The following is a 23,274-nucleotide window of genomic DNA, read 5'->3' as shown; positions in this document are numbered from 1 at the left end:
GGGGGGGGGGGGTGTGGGTGTGGGGGGCAGGTAAATGGCAAAGAGGGCACTGCTGATATGCAGGTAAAATTCTGACCTCTATCTGGAGACCAACTAACAGAATTTGACTCGGAAACTGGAAGGCAAGTGAAAGCAGAAAGAATAATTTGAAAGAAGCAGAACAAGGCTTAGAGTCTTTGCCGGTCCTGCAATTTACAGCTCCCCTATAACATATCAATCACTCATAAATCATTCATGGAACATGCCAAGATTTAGAAACATTTATTTTAAAATGAGATGGTATCAAGTTATTCTTAAAGAACAGGTGCATTAATGCCACAGTTTCTGAAATCTTAGTGCCTTCAGTGTTATGAAATACAAAAGCTGAAATCTAATTCTGAAATCTTTGGTGCCTATTGGTATGTACCAATAACATGCTTAGCCTACAATATAGAAAAAATACATTTTTATTGAGACTGACTAGCATATGGTATAAATTCAGTGTTCTATGCGGTAAACAATAAAAGAGAAGGATTGTAATCTATTCCAGCAGATTATCCATCTAAACATTTTTAAAATTGGCATGTGCAGTACAGATATTTGATCCTTGAAAATTAAACTTCCATTGAACAAAAGTTCAAGGGGGAAAAAAAAAAAAAAAAGCTTTCTTTATGGCAGAATTACACTACAGATAGGCAGAGTTCTTACCAATTTCCAACATCCTTTTCACCATTAATGAACAGACCTAGTTTTTCTTTTTAATACAAACTGCATGACAGATTATTTTTTTTTCAAATAGTTTTTTATAGAATCACAGATTGGTTTGGGTTGGAAGGGACCTTAAAGATCCTCTAGTTCCAACCCCCCTGCCATGGCAGGGACACCTTCCACTGGATCAGGTTGCTCAAAGCCCCGTCCAACCTGACCTTGAACACTTCCAGGTAGGGGACAGCCACAGCTTCTCTGGGCAACCTGTTCCAGTGTCTCACCACCTTCACAGGAAGAATCTCTTCCTTAGATCTAATCTAAATCTACCCTCTGCAGTTTAAAACTGCTACCCCTCAGGCTATCACTACACTCCCTGATAAAGAGTCCCTCCCCATTCTTCCTGTAGCCCCCCTTTAAGTACTGGAAGGCCGCTATAAGGTCTCCCCAGAGCCTTCCCTTCGCCAGGCTGAACAACCCCAACTCTCTCAGCCTGTACTCACAGAAGAGGTGCTCCATCCATCTGATCATTTTTGTGGCACTCCTCTAGACCTGCTTGAGCGGGTCCATGTTCTTTTTGTGTTGGGGGCCCCCGAGCTGGACACAGTACTGCAGGCGGGGTCTCACGAATCCCTTCCCTCGACCTGCTGGCCACACTTCTCTTGATGCAGCCCAAGATACAGTTGGTTTTCTGGATGCATGCACACACTGCTGGCTCATAGTCAGTCTTCTATCCATGTGCAGGACCTTGCACTTGGCCTTGTTGAACTTCATGGGCTCATCTGTTCAACCCATCAAGTTCCCTCTGAATGGCACATCCCTTCCCCCCAGTGTGTTGACGGCACCACACAGCTTGGTGTCATTGGTGAACTTGCTGAGGGTGCACTCAATCCCACTGTCCATGTCACCACAAAGATGTCAAACAGCACTGGTTCCAACACTGATCCCTGAGGAACACCACTCGTCACTGTTCTCCATTTGGACATCGAGCCGTTGACACAACTCTTTGAGTGCTGCCATTCAGCCAATTCCTTATCCATAGAGTGGTCCATCCATCAAATCCATGTCTCTCCAATCTAGAGACAAGGATGTCGTGCACGACAGTGTCAAACACTTCGCACAACTCCAGGTAGATGACATCAGTTGCTTTTCCCTTATCCACCAGCACTGTAAGCCCATTACAGAAGTCCACCAAATTTGTCAGGCATGTTTTGCCCTTAGTGAAGCCATGTTGGCCATCACCAATTACCTCCTTATTTTCCATGTGTCCTATAACAGTTTCCAGGAGGATCCGCTACATGATCTTTCCAGGCAGAGATGAGACTGACTGGCCTGTAGTTCCCCAGGTCCTCTTTATTTTCCTTCTTAACATTGGGAGTTATGTTTTCCCTTTTCCAGTCAGTGGGAACTTCACTGGACTGCCATGACTTCTCAAATACGATGGGTATTGGCTTAGCCATTTCATCCACCAGTTCCCTCGGGACCCATGGATGCATCTTGTCAGGTCCCATGGAAGAACCTTCAGGTTCCTCAGATGGTCTCAAACATGATCTTCTCCTACAGTGGGTGGTGGTTCTCCCTCTCAGTCCCTGCCTTTGCCTTCTGTGTCTTGGTCAGTGTGACTGGAGCACTTGCCAGTGCAGACTGAGGAAAAAAAAAAAGTCATTTAGTACCTCAGCCTTCTCTACATCCCAGGTAACCAGGTCTCCCACTTCCTTCTGGAGAGAGCCCACATTTTCCCTAGTCTTCCTTTTATCACCAACATACCTGTAGAAGCTCTCTTGCTGTTGACGTCCCTGGCCAGATTTAATTCTGTCAGAACTTTGGCCTTCCTAACCTGATCCCTGGCTGCTCACACAGTTTCTTTATATTCGTCCCAGGCTACCTGTCCCTGCTTCCATTCTCTATAGGCTTCCTTTTTGTGTTTGAGCTTGTCTAGGAGCTCCTTGTTCATCTATGCAGGCCTCCTGGCATTTTTATCAGCATAATCCATTATTAAAGCAGTCTATGGAACAGATGCTCCCTAATGCACGTAGATGTAATAGACTGTGTAACAACTCTGTAATAAGGAAAACAATTTAAATCAAGAGATACACATTTTCTCTCTATCACCTGTCAATAAACATTTTAATATCAGGTAGCATATGGATTTCTTGCTCCTCAGAAGCAGATTTAATCTTTTCCAATACAGTTGGCCTTTTCACACTGTTCATTCCCTTCTTGGCCCTAGCTGAAAAAGTGTATTGATTTTTACCTATCTTATAGTTCTTGCCGTATCATCACTGTGGCATGACAGAGGTAGTGCAGGACGAACATCCAAGTGTCACAATGGCTGGCTAACATTACCTAATTGGTAGCAACTACTGTTCTCCCTAGCACCTTTTCCATTTTATGTAATTCTAGTGGTATGAATTACATGTATTTGCATTTTGAAGCAAAGCAGCAGTCTGCATCAGGTGATGCAGAGGAGTCTTTCAGTCTGGGTGCTGGGGAAGGGCTGTCACTAACCTTTCAACTAGCAGGAAAAACAAACAAAAAAAAAAAACAAAAAAAAAAATAATTCATGCTGCTGTGTAGAAAACTGTCTCAAGCAGCCTCTTCTGTATACTCATTCTGAACTGCTTTTTTATTTAGCAAGACTGGGCTGAATTTGTGATTGCTTTTCATGATTCAGTGATAAGAGGCAGAAACCAGCAATGCTGTTTACTGCATCATTACTGGACTAACAAACTTTGACTATATTTACTTAGCTGATCAGTGATTTGATTGCCATAGTGTATTTGTTCATACATTGTTCAATATGCATTTTCCTGCATATGGTAGAGATAGTATTTTGTCTTGGGTTTGTTCATATTTAGAGATGATGTCAAGTTGTTGCCTCTTATTTTAGAAAAATTAGTCAAAGCAACTAATCTAGTAAGATTCCACATGTGCTTTCAAGCAGCCTGTTTTCCAAGCAGATGAATATAACATGCATCAGTGCTGGTTTTGAGATGGTTAAGCTGATCACTATCAAACAGCTTCTGAACCAGAAAATCAAGACAGTATCTGTACTTAAAACTGATGGTTATGTCAGGGTAAAATGAGTTTGGGCTTGTCAGGACACAGAAAGTTGTAATAGCAAGGGCTGTTGAGAAGTCACACCAACGGAAAACTTTTTTATTCAATTTCACGTCATTTTGATGAAAGATGAAGTTATTAGGGCCTAAGGAAAACAGATCTTTTCTCAGTCCATCTAATTTGTACCCATGAATAAATATAGAAATAAAAGTGAGAAATTATAACATGTAAGCTTACTAACTGATCTGTCATGGCCTATGTTATCTGACAACTTCCTAAAAATCAAGTTTAATTTACATTTAGTGACATGTTCTCAAAGAATTAAGACACAGACCTTGTACAAAGGTTAAAAAAAGAGAATTGTTAGGCAAGTAAAACAATATGATACAAAAGTCAAAATGCCTACAATGGATTGCAGCCAACTTGTATTTAATAGTCCCATTAACAAGAGATTTAAGTTGTTTAAAGATCTGAACTTTTCTGTCATAAAAAATGGAAACCATCAAAGCAGAAAAGAACCAGACTGAATCTCACACAAAAATAGACCAAGACGTAGTACATGACACAAAGTCATATACTTCAATAGAAATAAGTTCTGCTATGAAATAGGACATATAAACAGTGACAGAAGGATCCAAATGCATCTACAAGCATAACCATGAGACATCAAATGTAGTAACAGCTAATGAAAAGGTAAGACTGAAGACAACAAAATGACCTGGACAGACAGAACCACTGTAGGTGCTATGTCTTACAGCTGTAAGCAGTAAGGCAGCACTAATGGCTTATGAGAGCATCCGACCTTTATATCTCTGGCTCCATCCATTATGAAAGTGCACAGGTACTGCCACCTTCAGGAGTAGCCATTTAAGAAACACATTCTTCCAGCTGTAGTCACAGATATGCAGTTGCAGGTTTAATAATTTTAATCACAGCATTGACAAGGATTGCTTTCGTGGTCTTGAACAAATTAGCTCTTTGCTACAATTTTTGCAGCTGTAAAGGGTGAAGATAATACCAGCCAACCCTACAAAAATGTTAGTAGGTTTACCATTCAGTGGCAGTTTGAAAATGAATAATGCTGTATAAACACTGCATTTTACGCAGGGCTGAATGAAAACTAATAACTAGGCATTCCAACTGCCATCTTCTACATCTACTTTTTTTTTTTTTTCTTTTCCCCTCAGAGTTAATAGGGAAAATACATGCTTACTGAACAGAGAACAAACTTGCATCTCTTTCTGCAACCTAGAAATCTCCATTCACTAACATTCAGCTTAGTTTATCACCAGAGTATTAGTATCAGAATTTTATCCTTGTATTTTCATTGTATCAATATATCATGGTATATTTACTGACATATAAAAAAATTATACTACTTGACTTTTTTACATTCTCCAAAAAGGCAACAAGACTGGGATTCCTGCTACTCCAAGCTTCTGTACCAGACCCAGTACCAAGCCCCTTAAACTAACCTTAAGCTGTAAGTAATTATACCAAGTCTTGGTGGAAAAGCAAGCTGTTCCTAATAATGGTCCCGACAAATAGTATCTGTATCAGCAACAGGAATTTGAGAGAAAGCCTTCCCATCTCTACTGGTACAGGATCTTTGTGCTGCTGAGACTTTCCAAAGGGGAAGCCCCTCAATTAAAGAGCCTTTCTCTTAAGTTTTTGATGGAGATTGAGGACTCTGGTGTTAGGACTTTCCTTCCAGTGAAGGAAAGTTTATGATTAGGCTGTACTAGAAAGAAACAGCAGTGTAAAAATGAAGAACAATGTTATACTACTGTTAGTCAGAGGGAAAAATGGAGTGAATTTATCCTCTGCTTTGCAGACTTCCTAAATTGGGGCAGAGATCAAATTCAGCAGCACTAAAGTAGTCTTTATAAAAACTTGACAAAAATGTTGATACTGTGTCTCACCATGCTAAGACAGAAAGCTTAAGAATGTCTTCAGCACCCAGAGCCTGCTTGTTTCGTTGCCTTCAGAGACTATGAGGATTTCTGAGGCAGAACCTTGACTGAGACAGTTGAAACTAAAAATTGAGCCTGCTTACACGGAAACATAAGCTCTGAAGGCCTCACTAGGCCCATGGCATAGACAAAGCTGGAAAGCAATATGGTCATTTGCACCAGCAGCTGAAAACCAAAGAACACATTCTGATGGATGAGGGGTGCGGGGGGTGGGACACGACACAGGACTGTTTATTTTGTGTGGGGGATAGTGATTGAGGAGGAGGAGGTTGCTAACAACAACAAATGCAAAGTGAAGCTCAATACTTTTGATTGGGTTATCTGCTGTGGAGCTTGAGCTCCAGTATGCTTGGGTTCAGCACTGCTTAGACCTAACAAGAAAGCTGCATCATTCACAACCCTCAGCAAGCTCAAACAGTGAATGACTGCATATTCAACACCAGGAGGGAATACTGTCTCACCACAATAACAAGGGCTCTCAAGGCCAGTATGATATCCAATGTGTATTTTGCACATTGTAAAGAGATTTATATTGCCAACATAGATTCTTCATGCATACAACAGAATAGAAAGATAAATGAATCATAAGCAAGATCTAGTTTCACCTGTGGAAATGAAAATTTTACCAGATTCAAACCAAAACAATACCAGAGAAAAAGATCACTTTTGATGAGTTCTCCTGAAAGGAATTAAAGTATGGTTCAACCTCCAATTGGTCCTTTGTCCTTACATGTGTAAGTATCACCCAAGCAGGCAAAACTCCCCATTGCAATCAGCTGATGTTTACAATCACACAAAGTGCAGACAAACATGAAGAAAACAGCTATAGACAAAGCCTTATGAAAGATCCAGCATCCACATTTCCATCTTCATGGAAAGTGCTTAGACACTAATTTTTTACCTAGTTTTTGTGCAGTAGACAAATAATCCTACGAGTGCTGTTTGATCAACGTTTTTATTAGAATAAGCAAACAACTTAATTCAGACTGTATGTCCAAGAGACTCACAAGAAGTGCTATCTTCTTCTAAGAAACTTAAACTGTTCATTAAATCAGTCTGGATCTGACCTACATTATACTTAATCGCTCTGGTAAATAAGACCCAGTTGCTGAAGCTGGCAACTTTTTTCCTATTAGAAGCCATTTTCTAATCTTTCATTTCCAAGGGTGATAAATGTGGTTTCCAGTTCAAATTTGTAATGTTGTCACTCTAAAGATTATATTGGGGGAGGAGTGGGGGGGCATATGTGAAGAAGAAAAGGTAAAGAAAATATGTGAAAGTACTATAGAATAAACACTTCAGGATGCTCACTAGTTGTATTAGCTCAGCCAGTCATATTCTTCCACCAACATACTCTTTATCAGAACAATAACAGTACTTAAATGAACCCAGAAGGCAGCCTCTGATAATACTGTTAGACAATAATTTTATTTTTTTTTAATACCACAAAACAGTGCTGCTTTGCTACTACTCTTTCATTCCCTGGATTTGCTTGACATATCAGACTGACAACTGAAATTAAAAGTACCTCAATGGCAGGAAACTCTACCATCCCTGTCACTAAGTAACATTAGTATTTTCACATCATGACCAATACTTAGCCAATTCCTGCTCAGAATCTGTTTAAAATTGCTTCAGTGTGAGGTCTGTGTTTGAAAAACTTAACTGTATTAATCAAACCCACAAATCTGATTAATGCACTGAGCATACAGGTAGTCAGAGTATAAATTTGGCTTCTATGTGTGCTAAAAAAATAGTAAGCAGCAATAAAATATACATGAACACAGATGATGAGGGTCCCTGTAAACAATGTAGAGAATGGTACATGTGAATATATATTATTTTGATTTGTGTACACTCTGAAAAGCTTGAAAAAACAATGGGAAAGAAAAAAAGCAGTGTATTTTTAAGAAGAGCTATGCAGTCCTAGAGGGTAAAAAAAAAGGGACAGCATCAAACCTTAGGGGTTAACAGTGATAGTAAGAGAAAAGGCCCCTTAGATTTTGGCTATATCCCACAATATTCACATTTTTCTCTCCCAGAACTTATATTGATCCTCAAGTTTTTATCATTCATTTTGTGTCTTCTCCTCACACTTCCATATTCAATCAAGAAATCAAGAATCAGGAAAGCTTATGCAAAAGGTAGATACATTTCTGCTCATGTGAACCAGTTCTGGCATGGACAGCTGCAGACATTACAGCATTAAGGAGTTTCACAGGGTCTGTCGGCTTTTTAGACAGGCTTCAGTGGCAGCTGATCAGGTGTTTTGAAAATGTACATCTCATGTTTAAGCAGTTCCTAAAAGAAAGCAATTAGATCCTTAAACCAGATCAATCACAAATTAACTAAAAAGCTAGAATTATTAGAATGCAATGGGAATGTACAAAACCATGCGGCTGCTCTCACATAGCGCAATATGAAATTACATGCTTACCAAAAGATACACAGAGGCTTATACATTTGTATACTGCAGAGGTTCAAGACTCAACAGTCCCCGCAAGTAACAGCAGAATGAAGAAAATAACCTCCTCACTTGGATAAACTCATTTCCATTTAGCTAATGTCTTACGTAAACCCATATTTTTAGTTCAGGGATTCTCAGACACATTAAAATTTTCCAATCGAAGGACACAACCATGGGTAGCAAATATAAACCTACTTTTTAAATTACTTTTTGTGGATTCCTCAGAAGGTACCCACAAACCTCAGGTTGAAAGCCATTAATTTACTGTTTCTGACCTTGCAAAGACCTCTGCTCACCTCAAAACTTTATGCCACAAGCTTTATATGGGTCTTCAAAAACCTACTTAATTTTAAAAACCACAATATATACAGTAAGCTGAAAAAGTTCCCTGCACATTTACTGGTAAGCAGGTTTTACTTAATTTTTACCAATGCCAGCAGTTCAGTGGATTATATTACAGCAATTCTTCAAGGTCTACATGGCAATTCGCAGGAAAAACATCAATCTGACATTTCAACCAAAGCCTCTAATAGAAACCCCAACATTATACTAAGAAGAAGAAATCAGCAAAAGTCCCACCTGAACAAATAACCCAAATCCAAAGAACTACTAAGTGGATAAAAGGCCTGTATTCATTTGCCAAGTGATGAAATATAATAAAAGTGTGAAATTATGTACTTAAAACTACTAGTCAGAATTGTTGTAGACCAAGGCTATTTTTCAGTCTAAATACCATATGGGTGGATGTGTTTTTCTTTCATTTACTGGAAACAAAAGTCATGCTATGTCAGCATACAGACTGCTAAATAAATCAGAGGTTAGTTAAATACATGTTAAAATGTTAGAGAGAAAAAGAACATTCCTTGACATATTTAGTCTTTCTGCAAAGTTGCTGAAAAAAGGGCAAGTATTTTATTAAAAAAAAAAAAAAAAACAAAAAAAAAACTTAAAGGAAATGAGAAAATACGATAAATTTATGAAGTCAAACAGTCAAATTGTAAAAAGACAAGATGAAAAATAAAAGCAAACATTGAAGTAAGAGGGAGAATTCAGAAACTGAGGAAAAAAAATGGTAACTATCCATGTACAAGTCTCCCTCTGTAAAGCATACAAGGATGAATAGAAAGATTGTCATACAAATACTGAAAACATTAATTCTGCAGCTATCTCACTCAAGGGTGATTTTTAAGTTAAAAATAGATGCCACACTGTCTTATCAAGAACTCAGTAAGTCTTCTAAAAGAAACATATGTTACTTCTGAAAAACAAGTTGGAGCTACATTGTAAAAGTAGAGAACAGAAGACATGGTAAATGTAAAAGAAAAATAACTTGCTCAAAGCAGAATTTACTGGCATTAAATGTGACATTAGACTGCCCTCTTCAACCATGAATTTGAAGGATTCATGTCCTTTCTTGAATAAATACTTCAGTATTTGCAAACCATCGTGAAAAGTGGAACTACAGAAGCATGAAGTGATCTATCAATAATTAGTGTTCATTCAAGTGTATCAGACACAAACCCATTTCTGAGTGAATGCCCATCACAGCCCATTCTTCATATGGATGTTCCTATCCAATGAGAAATACGCACAGCTTATGTGCAAGTCTGTCACAACTGCTTTTAAATAGTTCAAACTGCCATACTCGGGCTGTAAGATTCCCTTCCCCCTTTCCTCCCATAGCTCAAAACATAAAAGATAAACAAAACTCTACTTCTGCTTACTTCCCCTGCAGATCTTAGAACGGTCTTAGAACGATGGTAAAATTTTTTAAAGGACACATGAGAAAAGCAAAGCTCAAGTCATACTTAAAAAATTTATGCAGAATTCAGATCTCTATCGCCTCCTGAGCTGTGTCCTTTATTAAAGGTGAAAGTCTTTCCCAAAACCTGGGCTTTGGAACATTTTTTCCCCACAGACCATACTCATTCAACTGGCTTGTGAAATGTGGTACTTTATTTTAGACTTGATTCTGTACCTTCTTACCTGGCTACAACTCATGAGTCAGAAATAAACAGCAGCTCAGAGACAAGGGATTAACTTCCTTGGAGCAATATTAGATTAAGTGGCAGCATATAATCAGACCAGAGGATAAAACAAGAACTTCAATACACACAGTAATACAGAAATGCCTAAAGCTCACAAAATATGTGCACATTTCGCAAACAAATCTGGACAAGTTTGGTTGACATTGCTGTGTAGCTTTAGTGACCGTGTAGTTTACTGAGCAACCTGCTTATCAGATGTCTCTCTTGTAGCCATACCCCTCTCCTTCTCCCTAGAAAGTCAATTTATGCAAAACAGAAAACTACAGAATTAGAATTGTAGCACTTAGATACTGCATTGGTACAACTGATCTTGTATCATAAAGCCTGTGGGGACATAATATGTCTCAACACAAAAAAGAAAGAAGAAAACATTCGAAAGTCTGACTCCTGGAGAACTCTGACCTGTATTATTTTCAAACAGATCAAATTCTACAATATCTCAGGAAAGCATTACTCATTCAGCAACGTAGCAACTTTTTTGCTAAGATCTGGCAGGGCAATGAAGGAATAAAACAAGTAACTCCCAAAAGGCAAGTGATTCTACTAGAAGACATAAAGATAAACTATAGGTTTTCCTGTGTATCTGAATTACTTTGGTATTGAACAGCATGTGTAGCTTGAAGGTTTTCTTCTTTTGGCTTCAGACCTACACTATAATTTGATAAGCCAATTCTCTAAGGCCTTCCTGGTTTTCAGAGGTAAGAAATTTGTACTCTGAAGTAGCATATCAATGAAATCATAATACATTACCCTAGCAAATCCAAGTGTATCAGCATAATAATCCATACAGTGATAACTAAAGTCGCATTTAAGTAATTAATCTTGTAAACTATCAAATGAAAATGGCAAGTGCTAAAAAAATTGAGGGCAACATAACAAGAAAATGCCTTCCAAGTCCCCCTGAGTAAATGGGAGCAATTTGCTTTCCATTTCACACTTCAGCCATAGAAAGAGGAAATACAGCACATTTCCTTATGTAATAATAAATTCCAAACCTTCAGATCACTGTCTATCTCAGTATAGGCCCCCAAAAGTAAAGGGCCAGAACATGAAACAGCCTTCTGCTTTACTTTAAAAGCATTTGTAAATCTCTCCTTGCCTTAAGGCCAGCATTTAGTGCTCCTAAAGCTCAGGCCACATCATTAATTTTATCTCACCCTCCTCAATAAATATTTCTGAGGCAATAGGTGGCAACTAAGAATTACATGCCCCAATCCTTTACCACAGGCAGAGAACTGAGAAATTCAGTTCTACCTTTTAACAGGCAACCAATAATGCAATAGACAAATCTATAGTCAAATGCAGCAGAAAAAGTAAATATCCACTTCATTCCCTGCAAGCTAGTGAAAGTAGGCAGCAGAAACTTGGGTCAAAGCACTGTACTGCAGCTAAGTCCCAATTCACTTGATCAAAATCTTTTACCTCCTCTCCTCCTTTATAACCATTCAGAGAAGGACTTGGCTTAATCAGCTAGTTTTCCCTTTGTATGGTCATTTTCTGCTAGAAATAATTTCAGATTTCCATTGTCTGAGGTTCCAGTTCTATGGCCTCGGGATATTAAATTCAGTCACTTTAGATAAGCCATTTTAGCTCTGTCCCGTCACTGTGTAATAATTATAACATTTAAGTAATGGTAGAAAGTTTAGTGAAGTTTTACAGGATGCACTATGTTACACTCAGTGAAAGGCTGTAAAAGACTGCTTACCAGAAATCAATGTTCTTCAATACAGAGTCTCTACATTTACAAGCTGCACCTTGCCACGTGAGGTTGAAATCATCTCTCCAAAGTGCCCCTTTAATTTGCCCCTGTCTTCTGCTTTGTACTCATATTATCAGGACAAAACCATTCTACTGCTTCATTTCAGATCCTCAGTGTAGATTTGTATTTTCAGTTCTCCTTCCTCCTCCCCTCCCACCAAAAATAAAAAGCCTGGGTACAGGTGTAAACTACATGTAGACTACACATCCCAAATAACATTTAACTTCTCTTCAAGTCAGATACCATAGTCCAGAAAATGCACTTTCCCAACATCTAATAAAATGTCACAGGCTGTGTATTTACCTGAAATTGCAGGGTCTCAGCACCTCTCCTGGCCTGAGCCAATTTAGTTGTGGTAATGTCTAACTAGAAGTCAGGTGACCCTAGCCTATTTTAACTTTGTTCTATGGGTACCATATATGAAAAGGTCTGACAAAGTTGAGTAGTTACTGCTCAGCAAACAGTCTATATTTTAACTGGGGCCAGAGGAAGCTAACTATGAACTTTGACTAATTGTTAATGGGTGAAAACAGTAAAAGTGTACCCGGGAACCAAAACAAAGATCAAGAAAACAGACTGTTACAAAATAGAAAATGTAGCCATGTGAGACAAGGAAAATGTCATGAAAGTAACAGTACCCCACTGCAAACCAGCATCAGCAAAAAGACATGGAGAACTTGTTTCACTTCCAAGAAAAAGCCATGCAGCAATGCCATGAGTTTCTGAGTTCTCATCAGGTAACAAGAAAAGTAGAAGGGAAAAGAAGACTGATTGAAAACCTCCCTTCCCATCTCACTGTAAATTAAATGAGGTCTTATCAGATGTAACCAAGCTAGCCAGACCAACTAGCTCTGGAATCTGAGACAGTCTTCATGACACATTCAAGTAAGCAATTCTCACCCATACCTCATGCAAGGTTTGAGCACACAGAAGTGATGACACTTCACTGCCAAGCAGGTGACTTCTGAAACCCTTCCTAAATCAGAGAGGTTCGGAAAAATCATGGTAATTTACAAAGGCTTATACCAATAAATGTTCAGTAAGAGCACATTTCTGCAGTTTTGTCTTCAAATAACAAGTTACATAAAAATACATTAATATAATCAAGGACTGCACTTGTGTTAATGAATAAGCAACTTGTTACATTTGCTTGTTGTGTCATATTCCACTTTAAAAAGTACACATTCAAAGCTGAGGTGCAAAACACTGGTATCATCACCATACTCAATCTGCATCAGTTTGACATATGCAGCATTATGCCTACTTGGCATACATAACGAAGACATTTGGGAACCACAGCTCATCTGAGAAGCCACTTGCACTCCACTTCCAACACCAATAACAAATTCTAGGTAGACTCAGAAAGAATGCACATATTAAGTTCGCCAATTTGAGCATTTTAACTTAAATATATATTCCCTTTAACAGTAGTGAACTGCGTTTTATCACATTTTCCATATTAAAGTTTTCTGTTTCTATAAAACCTTCTCACAATTTTTACTAACTACATTAAGCCATTTAACTACATATTTCACTCAACTTTGTGTGCTTTCAGATAACCAGTGTACTTCAGGTTTTTTAGTGAATACGTATCTCCATATCCTGCAGCTCTAGTCACATTTTTCTTTAACAGGTGAAGTCAAAGCCAAAAATTTCAGTACAAAAACAAATGAAATGTTTAGGATTCTGTCTCTGGTGTCATTTCCAAGCTTTTTGTTTCACATCCTCTAGAATGTTTCAAATCATAGGCCCACACAGTGTCTATTCCCTCTCCAACAGTACAATCTGGGATCCAACAAGGGAAAGGAAAACGACAGGCAATGATTCTGGCATTACATTCCACTTCTTCTTCCAGCTTCTTCTCCAACTGTGGCATCTGTTGAGCAATAATAAAAAGCTTTCAGAAGCACTAAAAACCAGAAGCATTCTCTTTAGAATCTAATTCAAGTGTTCAAGAGAAGTCCAAGGTTTGAGGAATTTTTGGAGAAAAAAATTAGGAAAGTGTTCATGATATACATTTTGGCTTTGATGCATCAACAAAGAATATCTAAAACTAGCAAATGGTTATTGTGCCCTGATTGGTGAGAAGAAAATCATAACTCTAAGTTCTAAAAATTCAATGCAAAAATGCAGATAATACCTTAGATAAAAAAACCCATAAGTTAAGAAAATACTTCACATGTTCCAATTCACAACCCTCTTCAGTGGAATAATTCTCTGTAGAGAATGAGAGTTCAGCCCCCTCAATTTACACCATTTATGACAACCAAGTTACATGAACTATTATGTGATACTCAAAGGCCAATGCCTCTTGTGATTTCCAGTCTAACCCTAAGACAGATCCTGGGACACTCAAAACATCACACAACCAACAACCCAAAGCAAACATCCTGCTGTCACTGTATGGTAAAGTACTGGTATGTTAAATACTACTGCAATTAGCTTTGTTGGCTCCAGCCTGTTAACATATGCACATAAGTCCCTGAAGCAGTACTCTATGAAACAGCATATAGAATCATAGAATGGTTTGGGTTGGAAGGGACCTTTAAAGGTCATCTAGTCCAATCCCCCTTGCCATGAGCAGGGACATCTTCAACTAGATCAGGTTGCTCAGAGCCCTGTTCAACCTGGCCTTGAATGTTTCCAGGGATGGCTCATCCACCACCTCTCTGGGCAACCTGTTCCAGTGTTTCATCACCCTCATTGTAAACCATTTCTTCCTTATATCTAGTCTGAATCTACACTCTTAGTTTAAAAACATCACCCGTTGTCCTATCACAACAGGCCCTACTAGAAGCTCTGTCCCCATCTTTCTTTTAAGTCCCCTTTAAGCACTGGAAGGCCAGAATAAGGTCTCCCTGGAGCCTTTTATTCTCTAAGCTGAATTTCAACACTCTCATCCTGTTCTCACAGGAGAGGTGTTCCATCCCCTTGATCATTTTTGTGACCCTCCTCTGGACCTGCTCTAACAGGTCCATGTCTTTCCTACGCTGAGGGCTCCAGAGCTGGACACAGTACTCCAGGTGGGGTCTTACCAGAGCAGATTTAAGGGGCAGAATCACCTCCCTTGACCTGCTGGCCACACTTCTCTTGATGGAGCCCATGGTACAAGTTGGCCTTCTGGGCTGCAACTGCACATTGCCACCTGATGTCCAGCTTTTCATTGACCAGTACCCCCTAGTCCTTCTCATCAGGGCTGCTCTCACTCCCTTCATCTCCCAGCCTGTATTGATACTGGGGGTTACCCTGACCCAGGTGCAGGACCTTGCCCTTGGACTGGTTGAACCTCATGAAATTCACATGGGCCCATGTCTTAAACTTGTCCAGATACCTCTGGATGGCATCCCATACCTGGGGTTTGTCAACCACATCACACAGCTTGGTGTCCTCTGCAAATCTGCTGAGGATGCACTCAATCCCACTGTCTATGTCACTGATTAAGACATTAAGCAGTACTAATATTGGTCCCTGAGGGACACCATTCATTACTGATCTCCATCTGGACACTGAGCTGTTGACCATCACTCTCTGGATGCAACCATCCAGACAGTTCCTTATCCACTGAACAGTCCATCCATCAAATCCATATCTCTCCAATTTATAGAGAAGTATGTTGTGAGGGACCACATCAAATACCACTATGCAACTCTCCTTGGTTGAAGACCTGCAGCCTAGTTTTCCTCCATTTGCAAAAACTGAGCAGATATGGAAGTTGAGAGATATAGCCATACTCTTCCAGAACAGAGCAACACCCTGCCCAGTTTGATACTCTAGCTCCAATAAGTACTTTGCAAATTCTGCTATGGATTAAGTGAGGAATGAATTAACACATCTAGACTTCAAAGAAAAAATTTTTCCATCCCAGATAGTGGTTATGTTCTGAAAAAAAAAAATTACACTTGACAGACTTAGCCATTTTTGCCCTTTGAAAAAGCTTGATGCTATGCTTAAGCAGATCAGCACACATCCATTTGAAATTCCTTTTATTCTTTCATACTGTACCTATCTCAGAAAGTAATTATAACAGCAAGCTCCACAGGTTACCTCTATTACATGTCAAAATCCATTTACATTGACATCATGACATAACATTTAGATATTAAAAGGTTAAAAGGACAGCAATTATTTACAAATACAGCTCAATTTAAGTCAGGAAGAACAAAAGATGTATTAAAAAAACATCACAAAAAAAAAGGAAAAAAACACAGCAGAACATTATGAAAAAAACAAGACTGACTGAAGAAAATTTCTTTCCAAAGGCTGCAGATAGCTTCCACTATCACATACATTCAGGGTGTGCCTTTGATGTAACATCCTATTAAGGCTACATTTAAGCTTACAATGGAATATTTTAGGAAAATTAGTGTCATGGATCCAAAATATCAGAGAGTTATCTCTGAATATTTTTAAGCATTCTATGCTCTGATTTAATCCATACAACAAATGCTTTAAACATTTTTGCTACTGCACCTTAAATAAACTAGAAAAATAAGCCCACTTTGGTATCTCAAACTGAGCTGAGACACCAGAGAGGAAGGACTAACTTGTTACTGAAATGACTCATTAAAAATTAGGCTATGTCTGTATTTCTAATTATGAAAATCTCATGTCTATATGAGCTCAAATTAGAAAACTTCATTAATGGTTCAGCCAGAAAGAACTGTATCCTTGAACCAAACAGTCAAAGTAGTTTTTAAGCGAAATCTCTCAGTAACATTAGGTGTTACATTGTATTTCATATCAAGACAGGGCTTGGTTTCTCTGGTATGTCTATACAAATACGCAGTTTAATAAAACTTTTTAGCAGTATATTATCAGTTAAAATACACAGAAGCTGAAAAAATGAACACCTGGGAAGAATTCTGTCATCCCACCTTGAACAAGTAAAAGCCTCTATATAATGACTCATGATAAACACACCTTCCCCCAGATGCTTGCAAGAACTGAGCTCTTACTCTACCCTGAAGATCAATAAATCCAAGTTCTGTAACTAATCTTGGATATGAAATAAAAACACTGTGTGACAGCATCAGATCAGACCAGTATTATTAAAAAAAGCTGAAGAGATCTATTGCCCTAAATAAAAAAGAGAAAATGCATTAAAGTTTCTAGAAAATCAATTTAGTCATTCAGGAAGCTAAGCACTCACAACTTCCGAAGTAAATTTAAAGGGTATCGTGAGCAAACGAATGGTCGGGAAACACAGTAATTCACATGTTCAGATCTGTTACATTTATGACAGTATTTTTCTTGGAAGAATTTAGCCTAGTATTTACTGAAGTTATTCTAAGCCCTACAGCTACTCTTTCTATCACAGCTGTTACTAATTTATCCCACTTTATACTATTAAAGTTAAGCCAGTATTTCTGCTAGGTTTACTCACATTTTCCCAGGGCATTTGTTTATTTCTAGTTTACTGAAATATCTTTTTTCACCTGCACTTTTCCCCTCAGTGCAACTGCAGAATTTCTGACTGCAAATTCAAATATTTATACTGCCCCCTCCCGGAACTCAAGGTAGAGAGCACATAACATCCAAACCTGGCAACATCTGTAGCACAAGTCAACACCTCAACTCTCACTAATACGCAACCCACAAAAGTAGGGGGAAAAAAAAACATGCATTTTCACTTCACTTTCAAACATGACTTACAACTTGAATCTGAAGTAGGTATTTAATTCCAGTGCCATTAAAGAAAAAGTAGAAAACAGGGAACCTTGATTATGCTTCTTGTTGCATCTTCCTATTACAACTACAGAAATATTATCAGTGTATGTTGTATGGTATAGCATGAAATAAAGCTCTTCGCTCATTCCATCCCTAATCTCCCTTAGCAGAGGAAGAAGCAATACAGAAGCATTTATAGATATTTCTGTTTCACTCCTCCATATGCGTTCAATCTATATAGAAAATTCTAATAACAAATTTTCATATATATTTCAAATAACAATTTTCTCTTTATAGTAAAAAAGAAAAACAGAACAAGTTGAAAGCCAAAGTGAATGCAAAGTCTGACTGAATCTATTAAACATATCACTAAAGTAGTCACTATGCAACTCAATTTCTACACCAGTTTTGAAGAACATGTTTTCCCCAGGGTCACGATGAACGCAGGCTACAAACCCTTCCTAAAAGGCAAAGAATCTGTGGACTTGTACTCTAGCAATTATACCTGAAGCAATTTGTCTCCCTTCCTAAACCCTTACAGTCTAACATGGGCAATATACCATATATTTAAATCTTTCATTATACCAGCTGCTGGCCTATTTGAGGTAATCTCGTTTTTGGAGAAGAACATAAGCAAAGTTCAATAGTCTCCCCTAACAAGGTTCCCAAAAATCACCTGTAGCCAATTTCTACTCCATCTTCTCCCTGCAAGCTCTTCATTTTTTCAGTATGAAAAACTGGTATTTTCAAGAACCAGTCTATCACCTTTCCCACAAGCAGCTTGAGCACAGCAGTTTTCATTTTGGTTCTGAACTAACAGACAGAAAATACTTCTCAAAAAAAAAACATGTATATTTTCAGAGTTCCAGACTGCATACTGTCACAAGTCTTACCAGGTTTTCTCATGGACATTAATAAGCAGCAATAAAATATCAAACATTAGTACTAGCTACCTTTGACATTCTGTAGGTTGGTTCACTTTACAGATGCATGTACTAACACTGAATGCCTTAGCATAAAATAATTAAACAATGCAAAAATAGTAAACTTACCATTTGAGGTACCCCAAAAACAACAACATTTGTATAATGGGAAAAAGAAACCTAAAATAAAATTTGAGAACACATCTTAAGGAAAACGGCATTTACATTTAGAGAAGTTCTCATCATTACTTTCCCTAATCCTTTTAGCTACACCCCTTTGAAGAGGTATTTAGACCAAAAATAAAAAAGGAGATCCCATATCAGCTTTTCATCACACAAATTTCCACATAAGACAACTTTATATTGCTGAACAGCAAGAAATTTCTACTGCCTGGCCAAGGATATGGCACCAATTCTAGTAGCACAGAAAGTACTAATTTAGAAAATACCTACATGATTTTACTCATAGCTAAGTTTTTTGACAACTCCTGTATATGTTAGAATAACATATGTTTTAAGTTTGCCCTCACTTTTGTTAAACACTAGCTAGCTATAAAAACTTGCCAGGCATTCCAGTCAGTGCCATTAAGTTTTCCTATGCTCCTCTCTGCATAAGAATAAAAACAGTATATTCATACTTTTTCCTATAATTCCTGGTATCCACTTTACCCATTTACTAAAATCCATTCTTAAAACAAACAAACAAAACTACCAACAGCAACCAAAAAAACCAAACAAAAAAGCCAAAAACAAACAAACCACACAACTTTGACAGGAATAGCAGGGGAGAGACCCACATAAATATGATCCAAAAAAACCACACCTCGTTAAAGAAGCAATTATGACTCAAATGATTGAAAATTTTGAAAAAAAAAATCTCAGTCACGTGTATGTAAGTTTCCATAAAGCAGCACTCAAAACCAGGTAACACACTGCACAGCTAGAAAAGAATACGTGTAATGAAATGTCGGATGAGATTGTGATCTGGCACATTATGTTACTAAGAGTCTTCTTACCGACTCCACAGAATCAGCTCTCAGTGAAGCCTGACATCACAGCACCCCACATCATTCATCAGGTACAAGCATAACATCATATGCTTGGGGAGCCCGTACTTCAAAAGGACAGCACTTCACCAAAACACAAAACCAGCAGAGCAGTGTATTGCTGAGTCTAGTTTCTGTGGGCTCAAGGCATTCTTCTCAAAGCCCACAGAATCTGTGGCCAGTCAGCATTCTGGTTCCTCAAGGAATTCCAAATTATGAAAATCTCTCAGACATCCCAGATTCATTCTTATATATTTCACCACCTACCTTCCATAAATCTGAAATATAAAATCTGGTGTTCTTATGCACCCCATCTCTCCAGGCACGGTATCTGGAGTACCAGACTAGCCAGGGATTTAACTCATAACCAACAGCTTTGAATCCTCTTTTTGCAGCTGCTATCACCTACAAGGAGGAAAATAAATCTTCACTTAGAAACAGAGAAAGCTCTTTCATCTAAACAGGAGCACATAGTTTTATTTACAATATAAATCAAAGGAATGCACTTCTGTAAATCACTCAGGTTTTAATCTCCAACAGATTAGTAGTATAGTGGACAAAAACTCAAACTGTATTTTACTATTATGACTAGACCCACTGAAATGAATAGGTATATTCAGATGAACAAAATGAACCACTTAAACATGCACAGGGCAAAGTTGTAAGCTTGTAGTAGGTCTATGATTTACATAAAGTTTCACTGAACATATTCATGATGCTACCTTGGAATTAAGAGAGTAACAAAACTGACCATGGATAGAACAGTGAAATACACAAGCAGACGGGTTCAAATTTAGACCACTTAACTTATTTGAAAAGCAGTGATGGGTAGGCACTTGAGAGACCCCTGAATCAGAGTCAAAATGACCTACCAATAGAAAGAGCATGAAAGTCAATTTTTAAATGTAGTAATGATTTTTTTTAAAATGTAGGACAAACATTGAAATGTAGGTTAAAACAAAATTTTAAAACCCTACATATAAATGTCACAGTAGAGCTTTCATCCAATCCTAAACTTCATGTATCCTTTTAAAAGATAAAAGGTAACTCCAATTACAGATTTTCAAATACATTCCTCTAAATTAGATGCTAAGATTTGGAATTGTTAAATTGTATTGCAAGTGTCTTCAAACAAGATCAAAGACAACTGATTTTTTAGAAAAAGAAAAAAAAAAATAAGGAAAATACAAAAGGCATCCGTTTCTAGAATTAAGGTTTAAATCATAATTTAAAAGGTTACTGTCAAGTTTTAACAAGGAAAAGACTGACAAACTATGAATTACAGAACAGGCAAGGTGAAATCAGGAAGTAGTACACATTTCTTCATACAACTTCTCAAACAGAATTACCTGGACAATACATTTCACACTGTTAAAACAATGCATCTTCCATCATGCACACAGCATTTGCAAATATACTAAAAGAATTCGGCATTTGTACCATGCTTGGAAATAAAAATATGGTGAAATTTCTCCACTAATTACACCTAAGTGCTAAATATTTAAAAACATCTGAACACAACTTTTTTCAGGACAGATGCATTAAGGCAACATCAAGCATTCAGTTTTAGGCTCTGCAAGTAGTCTTCAGTCTCCATTTAGGCACATACAATAAATTCAGAATTAAACATGCAGTACCTAGTCAAATTAGATCCCTCAGATGAGGGTCAACAGCCAGAATGCTGAGCAGAGAGAGCATAAGAAACTAGTTCTCCGATAGCTACGTGCATTTCTGTTTCTTACTTGGGTACAATTCCATCTAAAACACCTTCACAGATTTAGATTTACAAATCAGATTTTTGTGGACAAATGGTTGACTCATTCACATGAAATATGGACAAGAGTAGCATTCAAGAAGTTACTTGTTTCCATTAAAAAAAAACATTTAGCGCACCATCCCGATGCTAAAACTGACTTAAAGCAGATGGTTATGAAACGATACACGAAACATCACAACTACACAAAAAACCCCACACCATTCTCCACTATACCCTGACCACCACATTTTACAAATTGGGGTTCAGACAACATCCTGGAAGCACAGTATCACTATGGCGATTCTCATCATTTCTCTTGGTAATTATTCTAGTTTCACCACATTGATTTTGAAGAGGGGCAGCCAGCACTGCTCAAAGTTTTAACAATACCAGGTTTTTTGTCATCCATCACTCATTTCTCATTCTCTTGTTCTTCTGTCACTTTTATACAATAAGCATAGAGATGAAGCTCCAAAAGCACAGTGCTATTTAATCTCACAGACTCACACACTGCAGCTGTAACCCTACGTGGAATCACAGCTCTTCAGGAATCACAATACCAATACTTTAATCACATCTCTTCACATGAATGCAGCACCATTCCCTCCAGCCAACAGGATGAGATTATCGTTTCGTACCACTACCTTTTCAAGCTGCAGGTAAGACTGGAGCAAAAATAATTAATTACTCACCTAAACCAAATGTAAAATTTTCTCAGCTTTAAGCCTTTTCATAAGACTGAAATAAAAACACTAGATGCCAAAGACAAGGCATTCATAAATAGAAGAAAACAACAGCAGCCACAACTGCAGCATTTGGCACTTTGAGAGATGATACAAAAGGACGGCAATGTCCATAACTTACAATACGGCCATCCCCGCTACCAATGTCAACTAGGGAGCCACTTCTGTTTTCTAACATTTTCAGCACATTCTGGATCTGAGCGGAAGTTGCAGGAACGAAGGGCAGGCATACTTTCCTCAGAGCTGGGGTCACGAAGGGGGTGACCACTGCATAGAGTGTCACCAAGGCCCCACCAACACCAGCAGTGACAAACAGCCCCCACCTGCTCCTTCTGGAGCTGCCCTCACAATCCTCTTGTGGGCCTGCTTCATGGCTTTTGTTTGCTAGTGCCTTGGACATCTCACCTAAAGACAGAGAGAGTATTTTCTTTAACAGCTTTATTATGTACTCACTTAAGACAAAGTAGTCTACTACATCAGGGAGACAGGACATCAGGGAAGAAAAGCTTATATACCTTTAGTTGATTCCTAGACCCTAGGGAAATGTTACTATTACAGCTTTTGAGAAGCAGTTTTCATTTAAGCCCGCAGTTCTTCCCACCCAGTACAGCTCAAAGGCGGCACAGGCAAAGACCTCCCTGCCACAGCCCGCCCGGGACCCCGCGCTGAAGGAAACCGAGTCCCTGATCAGTTATTGTTCTTCCCCTCAGGAGGAACTTTTCTCCCGAGCACAACGCTCCCAACAAGGCCACCTCTCAGCTAACCACTCACTACACCCGAAAACACCAACTCCCCTCCATGCACCCAGCAGCTCTCCCCCCTCGCCCGCCATTATTTATAGGGAAGGGCAATACCACTGCGCTATGCGGGGAGGGGGGGAACAGAAACCTTTCTGAAGACGCTTCGGCGAGAAGCAGCGCGCACTCTCCCGCCGTGTCTCTGTCTTTATTCCTTGACGTTCACGTCTCCCGGTGCAGGCCGCTGCTGCCGCGCTTAGCGGCTCTATTCTGGCTAATCGAGCCTGCTTCTCCCCCTGCCCCCCCGGCTGGCGGACGGGGCCGCGGAAGCCGCGCTCCTCCTAACGCGCCGGATGCTTCCAGAAAGCTCCGCTGGAGGCGCCAAATAGCTCCCGCGCGCGAAAAGTGTCT

General features: G+C 38.7%; 1 protein-coding gene across 2 annotated transcripts; it reads right to left on the bottom strand.

Annotated features, from left to right (window-relative positions):
• Positions 1-5,128: 5,128 nt before the first annotated feature.
• FAM173B (family with sequence similarity 173 member B) lies at positions 5,129-23,221 on the bottom strand. Of its 2 annotated transcripts, XM_026841773.1 has the most exons (6): positions 23,015-23,221; positions 22,248-22,531; positions 19,895-20,032; positions 18,711-18,761; positions 12,898-13,867; positions 5,129-8,018 (listed from the first exon to the last, which is right to left on the bottom strand). In XM_026841773.1, the coding sequence occupies exons 2-5, from the start codon at positions 22,524-22,526 to the stop codon at positions 13,670-13,672; spliced, it is 666 nt and encodes a 221-aa protein (XP_026697574.1). In that variant the 5' UTR covers positions 22,527-22,531; positions 23,015-23,221; the 3' UTR covers positions 5,129-8,018; positions 12,898-13,669. The 2 variants fall into 2 exon arrangements, with proteins under 2 accessions (XP_026697574.1, XP_026697575.1); XM_026841774.1 differs by lacking the exons at positions 5,129-8,018; positions 18,711-18,761 and having other exon boundaries at positions 13,113-13,867.
• Positions 23,222-23,274: the final 53 nt, after the last annotated feature.

Source organism: Athene cunicularia, assembly GCF_003259725.1.
Source record: "Athene cunicularia isolate RWA chromosome 2 unlocalized genomic scaffold, athCun1 chr2_part1, whole genome shotgun sequence".
NCBI classification, from domain to species: Eukaryota; Metazoa; Chordata; class Aves; order Strigiformes; family Strigidae; genus Athene; species Athene cunicularia.
The sequence above is the reverse complement of the archived record's forward strand: the minus strand, read 5'-3'. Positions and strand labels throughout refer to the sequence as shown.

Excerpts from the sequence above, each read along its gene's own strand:
- FAM173B (XM_026841773.1), bottom strand. The coding sequence starts at position 22,526 with ATGTCCAAGGCACTAGCAAACAAAAGCCATGAAGCAGGCCCACAAGAG. Across the intron at positions 20,033-22,247 it reads GTAGCGGGGATGGCCGTATT|GTGATAGCAGCTGCAAAAAG; the intron begins GTAAGTTATGGA and ends TCCTCCTTGTAG. Across the intron at positions 13,868-18,710 it reads TTTTTGGGGTACCTCAAATG|ATGCCACAGTTGGAGAAGAA; the intron begins GTAAGTTTACTA and ends ATTGCTCAACAG.